This window comes from Schistocerca piceifrons, chromosome 8 (genome assembly GCF_021461385.2).
Source record: "Schistocerca piceifrons isolate TAMUIC-IGC-003096 chromosome 8, iqSchPice1.1, whole genome shotgun sequence".
Classification (NCBI taxonomy): Eukaryota; Metazoa; Arthropoda; class Insecta; order Orthoptera; family Acrididae; genus Schistocerca; species Schistocerca piceifrons.
This window is the reverse complement of record NC_060145.1, coordinates 12,165,396-12,178,826: the sequence shown is the minus strand read 5'-3', so window position 1 is coordinate 12,178,826 and position 13,431 is coordinate 12,165,396. Positions and strand designations below refer to the sequence as shown.

General features: G+C 41.5%; 1 protein-coding gene across 1 annotated transcript in view; it reads right to left on the bottom strand.

Annotated features, from left to right (window-relative positions):
* LOC124711321 (myotubularin-related protein 3) overlaps window positions 1-13,431 on the bottom strand; it is a 160,275-nt gene that overhangs the window by 134,584 nt on the left and 12,260 nt on the right. Inside the window, 2 exon segments of the mRNA XM_047241339.1 lie at window positions 8,303-8,674; window positions 11,726-12,036. Coding sequence (XP_047097295.1) covers window positions 8,303-8,674; window positions 11,726-12,030 — 677 coding nt within the window. The 5' untranslated portion in view covers window positions 12,031-12,036.

The following is a 13,431-nucleotide window of genomic DNA, read 5'->3' as shown; positions in this document are numbered from 1 at the left end:
CAAATGAACACCTATGTTTAAGCTTGGACAATTAATGTACAAAAGGAACAGATGTGGTTCCATTACTGGTTCTAGAGTTACATCATAAAGTTCCGGCAAAATGCATATAATTTAGCAGAAAAGGCGATCTCTCATCGAATAACGTATGTGCTGATGCCAGGCACACACAAACCAGAAAGAAAACTTGCTAGCTTTTGGCATAAACCCTCGTGCTACAGTAGAAAAAAAACAAATACACACACACACACACACACACACACACAAAACGCTGTGCCGGCTGGACACAGGCTGCCATTATTGCATTTCAGCAGGTGGACTAGGGTGGGGAGGGGGGACAGGTAGAGAGGCGGGCAGTAGTAGAAGGGGTCAGGGGTGGGTAGCTGGCAGCGCAGAGGAAGGTAGCAGGTTTGCTGGCTAGGAACGCAGGCAGGGAGGGGTGGCAAGTGCACCGGCCAGGCACATGGTACACGGGTACCACAGCCAGTAGGGTGCAGCACACGACAGTGGCATGGATTGGCAAGAGGTGACAAGACAGAGGAAGCGGGAACTGGTGTGCAGTGGCAAGAGGTGACACGACAGAGAAAGCAGGAACTGGTGTGCAGAAGGTGTGGGGACACTGATTTAACGGAGATCGAGGCCTGGAAGATTATGAGAGCAGCGGATGTGCTACGAGGGTAGCTCCCACCCACACACTTCAGGAAAGCTGGTGCTGGAGGGAAGGATCCAGACTGTCTAGGTTGTGAAACAGTCACCAAACTTGAGCACACCGTGCTCAGTTGCACGTTGTGCGACTGGGTGGTCAGCTTTGTTCTCAGCCACAGTGAAAAGTTGTACAATGAGTGCAGCAGAGATGGTATATAACGTGGCTACTCCTGCCTCTGATGGGATAGTATGATCTTGTGACAGGACTGGAGTATGATGCGCTGGGCGATTGGACAGGTCTTGCACCAGTGGATGGAAATCCACTTCACCCGGTCCTACTCCACTATTGCGTCACCTTCTTGGACACTGACTTCCAGCTCTCTGATGTATCTGCATTTCAACAACTGCCACCCTTCCACACCAAAAAGTCACTCCCACACAGTCTGACTACCCATGGATTCCGTATCTGCTGTGACAAGAATTTCTTTGTCCAGTATGGTGAAGACCGAAGACCTTCCCCTTCAGGCAGGCACTACGCTTACACCTACTCCACAAGCAGATATCTTGTGCAAATCCGGCCAACACCCTCTACCTACCAGTTTCACCTTCTTCCTCTGCCCTGTCAACCCTTGCCAACCCAGGTTCCCAAGTCACTTTCGTCGTGCACTGCACGCTGTCGGCTCCAGTACTTGCGCATCGCGTGTGTAGCACGAACACTTGCCACGCCCCCCCGGCAAATCCTTAGCCTGCAAACCTGCTGCCTTCCTCTGAGTTGCTAAATACCCATCCCCAACTCCTCTTACTATCTTTGGCCTTTTATTGGTTTTGTTGTTTTGTCTTGGGTGACAGGGCTGATGTACAGTGACTTTCAATATGTGTTTACTTTATACGAGAGCACAACGGAAAGTAATGCCTCCATATTTTTCATATGAGAACTGAAAGTTTTTAAATAAAACCAAATTCATTACATTCTACATCTTTATTCTTCATGTCTACATATTTATTTCTCAGCAGAGTCACCCTGGTGATGGACACATTGCTCCCAATGAGAGACTAGTTTATTGATACCATAACTGTTGAATGTTAGACTTAGTTGGATTAGCCAGAACCACACGTCTGCTTGCACTGCTTCATCATCATCATCATCATCATCATCATCATCATCATCAAAGTCAAGTTCTCAATAGTGCTTTGTAACTTCTGGAAACAGATGAAAATTGAATGAGGCCAAGTCGAGACTGTACAGAGGATGATCGATGACAGTTAACCTGAGGTGTGTGATCGTTATGTATGTTGCAGTTCTCGTTTGGACTGGTATTGTCATGCTTAAGGAGAGGGTAGTCCGTGTGTGAATAAACAATTGTCCCTGATGAGTTCATAGGGTGTATATGGACGGACGGACGGACGCACACGCACACGCACACGCACACGCACACGCACGCACACACACACACACACACAAAAAAAATCTCCCGGGTTTTTCCCAGTTAAAAATACATTTTTTTCTGGGTGCAAAGGCACTTTTTTATTGGTGAAAATACACTATATGATGCATGAAAGTACATCTTTTCCGTATTAAGTGACTATATACTTTCCCTCGGAGCTATAAAATGTATCAATTGTTTGAGTGGCAAAGGTTTTATATACAGGCATAGAACTTCCCGGCACTCCCAGCAAAAAGCAACACATTTTGGAACGATCTTAAATGTGCGGCAACATGTACACTGCATATTTTGGTATTACAAAAGTATAAATATGAATTCAGCAAATAGAGTAGGGTAGTTTCCCAACACCAAAATATAAGAAGTGCGATGCCCACGTACAAAATGGAAATGGAGGCCGTAGAAGCGCTCCGAATGGCCTGGCAGTGAACTTCAAATTCGGGAAAATACAGGGTGTATCAAAAAGAATAATTCGATTTTAAAAAATCAGAACTATTATGTCATTTGAGATACGTGCATCAACAACGTACTGTTGGAAAGAGCAAACTCTTGAGTTTTACATGGTTCCTGCTACGTAGCAGCATTGTGCACCCACATCAGTTCTAAAATGGTATTGGGACAACAAAGTGTTTTGTGTTCTACTTTTTATGCAGTGTGGGTCAGTAATAACTGTTCAGCATGACTTTCGTACTAGGTGTGGTGTGGATCCTCCTACAGCACAGAGCATCAAACAATGACATGAACAATTCCAATATACACGTTGCTTGCGTAAAGGCAAATCGCTGTCAGTCCCCCAAGTGTCCGAGACAGATGTCCAACGCATCCTCCGTATTTTCACAAGGAGTCTGCAGTTCAACATGCCCCTGATGTTCATCTGGCATGTGTTGCGTCGACATTTTCACATGACATCTTACAAAATTCAGCTACTGCAAGCCCTTTGTGAAGGTGACAAACGACAACGTGTGGCATTCTGTAATTTTGTTCTTGGCAAGATTGAGGATGACAGTTTTCTTCCACGCTTAGTGTTTAGTGACAAGGCAACATCATAATGTGAGTATGGAGTACGGAACAACCATATGAAGTTGTACAACATGAGAGGGACTCTCCAAAATTTAATTTGTTTTGTGCAGGTGTATGGTCCGTTTTTCTTTGCCGAGAACACTTTTATAGGAAGCATATATCTCAATATGCTTGAGAACTTTCTTTTCCCACAGTTAGAGACTGATTCGAATGGCTTCATTTACCAACAGGATGGGGCACCACCCCACTGGCCTATGGAAGTGTGGAAATTTGAAATCAACTGAATGACAGATCGATCACAAAGGACCAAATGATTCAGCCTTACATTACTCGCCTCCAAGGTCTACGACGTGACTGTATGTGATTATTTCTTATGGGGGTTTATGAAAGAGTCTGTTTATGTGCCTCAGTTACCAACAACAATGAATGAACTGAGACATCACATAACTGCAACTGTGGAAGCTGTATCTCGAGACATGCTTGCTGCAATGTAGGAACAATCTGAATATTGCATAGCTTCTGACGAGTGTGGTGGTGACCCGGAGAGATGTCGCATTCTTCCTAAGTTTTGGAGATACACAGTGGTGCTACTCCTGGCATCAAACGGTGGTGAGCCATTGGGTACGACTTCACGTCACCGTTGAGGGAACTCCGACAGCACAAAAAAATGTCAGGAACACCACAGGTCTTTACATATTACCTCTGAAATGACCGTATCACAGTGCCAATTTTGAACACGACAACATTCGTGGACACAAGGCACATGTCTCTATAGACAGTCTGCGTGATGTTGATGAGGCACTCCTGTGGCCAGTAAGCTCCCCAGATCTGTCCCCGACAGCACACGCATGGCACCAGCTCGCACACCAACTCTGCCCATATGTGGGACATCGAGGACAGATTACTGCAGCTACAGGGAAGGTCGCTTAAGGAGAGGCCGATGGTGTTATAACACCCTTCCTAATCAAATCTGTGTATGCATCCATGCCACAGGAGGATGCAACATACTACTAACAAGGAGAAGTCCCCAGTGGTGGGATCGCCTTTATGAAACAAATGTACAGTGATGTAGGTTAAGGTCCTAGGTATCACACTCTGCAGCCATTCACCCAGGTGGGCCCACGTTTGCGAGTAACTGACGAAAAATAATTCAGAATTTTGTGTGATGCTCAATATGTTACAAAAGTCTTATTACATTGTCTGGTTATGTGGTGTGATAGATAGGATAATAGCTTCACATGTGAGATGGTGTGGGTTCGAATCTCGTCAGGCCCGGTGATTTTTTTTAATTTTTCAATCTTTATTGAAATTCAATTAACTGGTTTTAATGTAATTTTTTGTTTATATTTCTTTGTCACATCATTTTAATCACCGTATCAACTTTTTCATTTGCATTCTTTTTCCAACTGGAATTTTTGTGAATACAAATTTATATTTATGTATTATAATATTCAATTATCCAAAAATTTTGATCTATCAGTTGCAAAACAAAGATGAAATAATCCATTTATATTGACTGTACAATGGTGTGGAAAATGTATTTTTTTCATTACCAGATGTGCATTTTTTCATGGTAATTGTCATACAAACATTTAAAACATAACCTAAATACCCACTGCACTATGGACAAAATAATGCAGTTGAGAATTTAAATGAAAGAAGGGTTTATGAGTAAGATGAAATTCAAGCAATAATGTGGATGAAAACCAAGGTTGATAAAACAAAAGAAATGAAATCAATATTAATTCATAAAGTTAATTAAAAAACATGTGAACGCAGACTTCAACTGGAGAATGATTGATAGGACGAAAAATGAGATTAAATGAAGAAGTTGATATGATTAAAAAGATGGGACAAAGGGATGGAAATAAAAAATTACATTTAAATCAAATAACTGAATAAAAAATGACGATCAAAGTAGTTTCAATAAATATTTAAAAATTAAAAAATTGACTGCACCTGACAAAATTTGAACCCACAACGTCTCGCATGTGAAGCTATTATCCTATCCATTACACAGCGCAGCCACACAATGTAATACAACTTTTTCAACATTATTGAGCAACACACAAAATTCTGAAATCTGTGAATGGCTACAGTGTGTGATACCTGGATCTTAACCTACATAACCATACTGATGGCTCCAAGAAGTTGATCCCACCCCTGGGGGACTTCTCCTTGTTAGTTTCCATTTTGTAATCACCAACACATCACACACCCTCCCAACCTGTCAAGTCTCCTGTATCCTCCTCGCCTTCAGGGTGGTTCACTTTCCCGTCTGTCAGTGTAACAGTCCACAGTCCTTACTTCTTTCACTTAAGGACAGTCATTTTTTGCTCTCTGTGTACAGTTTATTGCAGTACTTCACTTTTTTTAAATTTTCGCCACACGTATGAAAGTGGAAAGCCTATTGCAAATGTGAACCTTTCCTCATCTGTTTAGCTGTTTAGCTGCAGACCGTGAACAGCATATTCGTTTCTTTCCAGCTGTGCAAATTCAAAGTTCATCTCTTCCTTCATAAATCTGAAACAGTACTGATTTTTTTTCCTATCATGAAGTAATTCACAGACTTGATTTCGCCATTCAGGTCTTGGGTGTCATGTCCGAGAGATTGATACGTATGTTCTTGATATTGTGTTAGTTCAGTGTGATTTTAAGAGAATTATTCTTGTTCCCCAAATTCTTTCAAATGCTCACCAATGTCATTTGAGCCGTTAATAATTATTAATCCAGCCTTCAATAAGAAGTTCTTAGTTAATTTGTCCACATTCTTAACAATTTCCTTGAATGGTGCACAATAAGCTAATTACCTATCAGGTCCGGCAGTAATTTTCCACAATACCATATCTGACCATTTATGATAAGAAATTTGTCTCGTCAAGTATTTTTCAACAGTGCACTAAATTATTGCTTCCTAACATTCGACAAATGATACAGATCATCACACAAATTATTAGCACTTCAAATTTACCGTGTATTGCAATTTGTTTGCTACGTTCTTAACTAGTAGTTAATTTAGCCCTAGCAGCAGACACATTTTCACACGCATCATAACTTGAATTTTTCACTACAGCTAAACCCTTCTTTTTTGCAGCAGGACACTTATTTTTGTAGTATTTTCACAGTTTCATTTTCACTTATCATTTTTTACCACTTATCAGAAAACTGATATTTCTGGGCAGAAAATTCTGTGTATTTTGCTTCATTAGTGATTCACATTTTGCTGCTGACTGTTTATTAATATCCATTTCGAGCACACTTGTGATGAATTGTAGGTTGGATACACATTCACTTAGTATCAAAATCACATCCTTACAATTTGCACACACTTTCTCTTTGTCAGCAATATTCACTCCCCCTAAAGAGATGCATGATATACTTTCACATTGGCTGTCACCTTGTTGCCAAAATAAAATCACTATTATGACACAATGTCAACTGAGGTTCACAAAACAAAGAACATAATCAAATATGTACATCAATCAGTGACAGACTAAACAAATATTTAAAAATAGTAGTTGTGTTAGTCTTTTACTAGCACTGCTCAAAACAAACAGGATATTAGTCAAGATATTTATACACAATATGGGGAGGGAGACTGGACTACAACAGTTCAGTGATGGGGCACGAAATGAGAGAATGCATAGAATGGTACATGTGGCATACCCATTAAAACCGGAATCCAAAAACTGCAGTGGTCAGACACAACATAGAGGGGCTGGGGAGAAGTTGATAGTAAAAACGCTGCAGTCTCCACCAAATAACTACAGAGGTTCAAAGTAAGGGTGCGGGAAGCTGCAGAACTGAAATTAAAGAAAAGTGTGTGACGGGCATGATGGCGTCACGTTGCCTGTGAATGATTCACAATCTTAAGGAAGTTAATGAGGATGGAAGCTGTCACAGGCAGCCTAAGAAACCGCAGACAGCACAAACACATATACAGAAGACAACTCGGCAAACGGGAACACCAACATAAACAAGAGTCAAGATTTGCAGTATAGCTTTCGGCTATCAAACACAAAATAGTCTCTACTGATTTCTACAAGGAATTATCTAAAAAAATCGTTCAAATGGCTCTGAGCACTATGGGACTTAACATCTGTGGTCATCAGTCCCCTAGAACTTAGAACTACTTAAACCTAACTAACCTAAGGACATCACACACATCCATGCCCGAGGCAGGATTCGAACCTGCGACTGTAGCAGTCACGCGGCTCCGGACTGAGCGCCTAGAACCGCTAGACCACTGCGGCCGGCGAATTATCTAATCAAAGAATCTCATTTATAGATAAAAAACAGGTTTCTCATCTAATACAATGGGTACAGTTTGACAGAGCACAGTATTGCAACCAACTAAAGTTCCGGAAAGTGACTACACATGTTTGGACACGTGTTGTAGAGTGCAGGTCAAGAAATGATGCGAAGACATCAAAACCCACAGAATTGAATTAGATACTTTCATTCCATCTCTGAAACTGACAGCTTATTTGAAATACACGAAGACCATTTGATAAAACCATCTGTCATTCGCTTCTCATATTCTGCACCTTATGGTTGCCCATTGCATGACATTATAACTCTTCACACACTATCAGTTTATGTTTGTTTTTGTTTGCCTGTATGTGACTGGCAACTGCTGTTTATCTTCATGGTGGTGTTATAGGTTTACTGGTGAATAGCTTTTCAATTGATTGACACAAATCAAACAATGGAAAGTCCAGGTTGGAATATCAATAATATTATGAAAAGGATAGATTGCTATTCACCGTAATAACAACACGTTGAGTTGCAGGAAAACATGACAAAAGGACTGATACATATAAGTTTTAGCTCAAAGCCATCTTCAGAGAAGAAAAACAGTTGCAGTCACACAAGCAAGCACCCCTCACACATACGACTGCTATCTCCATCCGCTCCTGTGTGTGTGTGTGTGTGTGTGTGTGTGTGTGTGTGTGTGCGCGCGCACGAGCGTGCGTGCGTGCACGCGTCAATGTGTGTTCTTCGTTTCTGAACAAGGCTTTGGCTGAAACCTTATATGAGACAGTCTTTTCATCATGCCTGTTTTCACTTGACTGGGTAAACCAAATTTATTTTCTCACGTTTTGGACATTACAAAAAAATATTACGAGCCAATGTAAGCAATTAAATAAGTAAGTAAGACACTTCAAAAAGTATGTTGCAAATCACTAGGCTCCTACCTCCAGACGACTGCCGGGACACGCCTCGCACTGCGAAACCGTGCAGCACCTTCTAGCGTATCGTCAGATATGCACGCAGGCACGAGCAGTTGTCGAGGATATGACGGACACAAAGAATGATCTGCATTCGCTTGGGAGATACGCCATGCGCCGTGCACATCAAACTGTAGCCTTTCTACTTCAGCACGAAAGGTGCAGCTCTGCGACGGAGACGGCCCGCCGAGGCGTGAACTCGTTTCCTCCCCTCCGGCCTCGTGAGCCCAGGCGTAAAACGCAAAGGCGAAGAACTGTTCTATGTTCTTCGGTGGGGACGTCAATCTGTGTAGACGTCGGTACCATTCCAGACAGTGTTCGTTAGTAGAAAAAGTGCACCTGCAGAACAAATTTTAAGCTATAATCATCTGGAAACTAAGACAAGCTGTATAAGACATCAAATACAGAAAAAGAATACAAAGTCAAACAAAACTGAATAATTCACAAAGAGACAGATGAGCAAGAGTCACAAACCTTCAGGAGCAACAGTTCTCAGTACAGCCAATGAAACACTCAAAAATGTATAATGCTAGTTCCACCTTTCTAAGCTCCAAGTTTTATCTTTATGGAGGAAACGGGTATTGATAGCGTGAGGGTAGACACAGTGGGCAGATGCGAGACATGTTACTAAAACACAAACTAAAAGGAATCCACTGTGTACAAGGGGAAAGAGAGCCCAGGATGACATTCACCGGTAGAACGTGACAACATTCACATCGGGGTCAAACACATCGTGCCAACACAAAGATACTTTCACCACCAGGTCTCTGAAAGTGCCCTTTTGGCAAGCGACACTCACTGTCTCTCGTAGTCTTCAAAATACTCTTACCCTGCCATCATCTTGCGCCATGCCTCAAACATTTGATGCCAGTCTTGCTAGGACCTTGCCAATCTCTGTGGCCTGTGACACGGGTGAGCAGAGGCACATATGCAGGGTGCCGAATTCTGTACCCCACAGTAAGTGCCCTATGTGGGTGTGGTTGGTAATTTCACTGTCGCTATCATCCCAACTGAACTGGTGAGCAATTTTCTGTACTGTGGTCTATCTCCTCACTGTTACTATCCACAGTAGTCAATGGTGGCTTCTGCCAACAATAGTTTGTTTCCCAACAGAGAAGATTACTGCAATTAAGGTTTTCCCCAAGCCCAGGTATGTACAGAATACCCTTTACATGGAAGCATGTGAAATCTCCAGTACTTGCTCCACCTCACGGACACAACAGATGTGCTGGGCACCTGTTATCTGTCTGCAATCAAATTTCCTGATTACTGACATCTTAACGGTACATGGACTAACAACATCTCACTTGTGTGGTAAGCCAAAATTATTCCATTTGTCACTGCTACAGAAATCTCTCACTGGCTTAATACGTATTATGCTACAGCCTAAATTCTTTCATGGTAGTAAGATAAATTACCCCAAAAAATGGTATGTCATTAAAATGCTTTCCAGTACATTCATCTGCATCTCACGCTCCAAGAAAAATGTTATACTTAAAAGCTTCTTCACATGAACAAGAGGATAACATTAAAGTCAAAGCTGCTATAATACGGCACATTTACAGAATTGATGTTTAAATTGATGTGTGTTATGATGTACAGGTAATATAAAAAGTAAGATATTCAGCAAAAAGGTTTTTTGTAGTCCTACGAAATTTACAAATCAACAATATATTACATATGACACAGTTTTACTTACAAGAAGCCCAATGAGTGCGAGGTCGCAAACTCCTTGGTAGTTACAAACCATGCATGACATTCAGCTAGGCATACACTCTTAAATAATGCATATAGAATCGTAGTGGTGTAACAGTGTGATGAGAACTGATGGAATATGACAGCATGCAACTGAATGCAAAACAGTCTGTCGTGAAGGGTATCATGAAACAGACTGTCCTTTAAGGTGTAGCTGTAAATAGTGTGTGTGTGTGCGCGAGTGTATACCCGTCCTTTTTTCCCCCTAAGGTAAGTCTTTCCACTCCCGGGATTGGAATGACTCCTTACCCTCTCCCTTAAAACCCACATCCTTTCGTCTTTCCCTCTCCTTCCCTCTTTCCTGATGAGGCAACAGTTTGTTGCGAAAGCTTGAATTTTGTGTGTATGTTTGTGTTTGTTTGTGTGTCTGTCGACCTGCCAGCACTTTCATTTGGTAAGTCACATCATCTTTGTTTTTAGATATGTAAATAGTGTATGTTTTATAGGGGGGGGAAAAATAATCCAGAGGTGAAATTTATGCAGTGGCTCCAAGTGGTACGAACTGCAACGTCACATACTTTTCTGGAGGGATAGTTTGCTCTAAAGGAGTATGATTCTTATACACAGACCAGGAATAAAGCAAAAGCAAGTTATTCTGACCAGCTATTGGCCAAAAGCAGCACTCATACCATAGTTTGAGTTGTCTTACACCCATTTTCTTACTCTTGCTTGCCGTGACGTAAATATTCCCTACTGTTCTTGCAAGATCACGTACATGAGAACGAAGCATTGCATGCAGAGCACCTCCAACTTCACACTGCAAAATAAATAACTTGCCAGCCAATTTACCATCCAGATTAAGAGTCAGCATAACTGTGTAGGAATGCATTAAGATACTGATGTTAGTTGATCGTGATACAACTCTCTTGGTACCTCTAATTTCCATGGTTCATTTCATATGCATTTCTTCTTCTAATCCTGTTTGTTCGGAGATGGAAACAGATTCCTTACTGAATGATGGGATGTTTGATTATATCATTCAAAAATTTTCATGCCAATACCGCTTAACACCCATTTCAATAAAAAGTTACACTTGTTAAGCAAGTATAGTTGTCATTGTACTCCTCATGTACACTGCCTGCACAGCTGAGCATATAAAAAGCCACACATTTTGCTAACTTGTCTTGCAGAAATACTAATATTTCATCCGCCACTTCTTTTTCACTCTACAAAGTTCCTTGGCTTCTTTTCTGGTAAAGCGTCAACTTTGACAACTGCTGTTGTTGATATAATGCAATGTATGTTTTGTTTATCATTGCCATAGCAGGCTTTGTACCAACACCACAAGCACTGTAGCAGGGTTTTGAGTTACTCCTCGACTACATAGTTCAACAACGGTCCATAGCTTCGTGCTGTTCTCGTCATTGGATACTTCCACTCCCGCCCCATTGCCATTAGCTGCCCATAATGTGGTTGCACAGTAGACAATACCTGGGGCACCAAATGCTGTAAACATAACTGAACTTCTGCAACATAGCACTCAAGAGGCTCCTTGTTAAAGCTTATGTACTACTTTTCACAATTTCCTTTTACAATTTTTCAGCGTGGTGTAAAATATTCACAAAGTCACCAGTGATTGGTACCTAGCTGAGAGCAAGGTATAATTTACAATGTCAACAAAACTAAATAACTTACCTTACTGAACGTGCATCTTTGCACGCTATATGTAGGAAAAATATGTCTCTCACTTCGAGGAGTTCAATGAGTCCAAGTGGAATGTTATAGGAGGTGTCTTTAAGCTGTAGATATATTCGGTAGTTAGAGAGAGCTAATACACCCTCAGTCGTCCGTCCAATATATTCAACTGATTCGCCACAGATGGGTTCGTAGGGAACAGTCAGTTTCTCGTCCTCAATTTCTGGAGAGGACTTGGGAAAAAGCTCACAAGCTCTGACGTGACAGAGAGACTGCAGGCTCGAGGGCTGCTCAGAGCCATCCATTGCCACCTGCTAATGAGAAACAATGCATCATTAGATACACAAAGCAAACTGCCATACCAGTGAATAATCCGCTATTTTGACATTGCTAAATTAGTTATTCCACAAGGTACCCGTTTCCCTCAGAAAAGAACCGACTTTAGTTATGGACAGTAAAAAGTACTCGTGCTATCTAATGGCATAATCTGCAGGAGCAATGCAGCGAAGTTCAAAAAAGTATACTTCGCAGAAATATTCAGCAACAACATAGTCGTAAGTCTAATAAGGAAGTTTGCAGAAGCTTCTTTGGGGACCTCTGGGTTCTTACACTCTATTGCCAACTCCCTCGCGCAATTTACAGTTAACAAATTCACAACCACAATACTTGAATCAAAATAATTTCCACACAGGATGAGACATTTTTTGGATTCTGAATGGTGTTTTACATTCTGGCGCAAAACTCCATAACATGTTGAAGGTACACCTTAGGAAATACCAAATATTCAAATGTAAACTAGAAAGAGAACCTGATCATCCAATCCTTCCACAAGTTAACAGGATATTTGGACTTGGGGTTGTAAATTCTAATTTCAACTAAGATTAAACAGGTTTTAACTTTTCTAGTACATAAGCACAGAGTCAGGAGGCTGTGCTGGATGGGTGGAGTGGAAAAGGAGACGAAATAAGGAGTATTTAGTGCGATAGTGGGAGCATTGATAAAATTCTCCTGCTCTGTAATTCCAAATTCCTGCATCCTGTCACCAGGATTGAAACTCTTGCCCTCCAGGAACTACAGCAGCATGCACACCACCACCTCAGAAAACTCTCATAACTGCTTAGCTCCTGCACCTGCATTGGTCTGCCACTATCCACCACTGCTACGAGAGCCTAAGCCAAACTTTCCCCCCTCATTCTCTCGTAGCCGACAAACCTTCCCTCGCAGACCTACTACAATTACCACAACCTTGGAAACTCACTCTCACCACCATTCAGACTCCGGAAGCTAATCGGACCTGAAACACTGTCATGAACCTTTCCTCCACAAGTCTCAGACCCACAGAAGTGTTAGTTCTTTCTAAGGGCCTTAACTTGTGCCCCCACTCCCAAATTCAATCATGTTGGACTTGTTAAAGATCATCTCTACCTGTCCCAGACCCTACAGTGGAAACACTTATTCTCCACCAACCCTACCAATCTGACTCGATCCAAAACTAATATTGAACCCTGCCAAACTCAGTTCACTCTTCTATTCAACCATGATATATCCCAACTGCCTACAAATCACCACCTGTTAACTATCCAGAATTTCCTAATTTCAAACCATGTCACACCATCATTCCCCAAATTCTTCAACATGGAAACCAGCCTTACAATCACAGAAAGAACTAAAATCTACAACCTATAAACTGAGCAACCCTTATTATC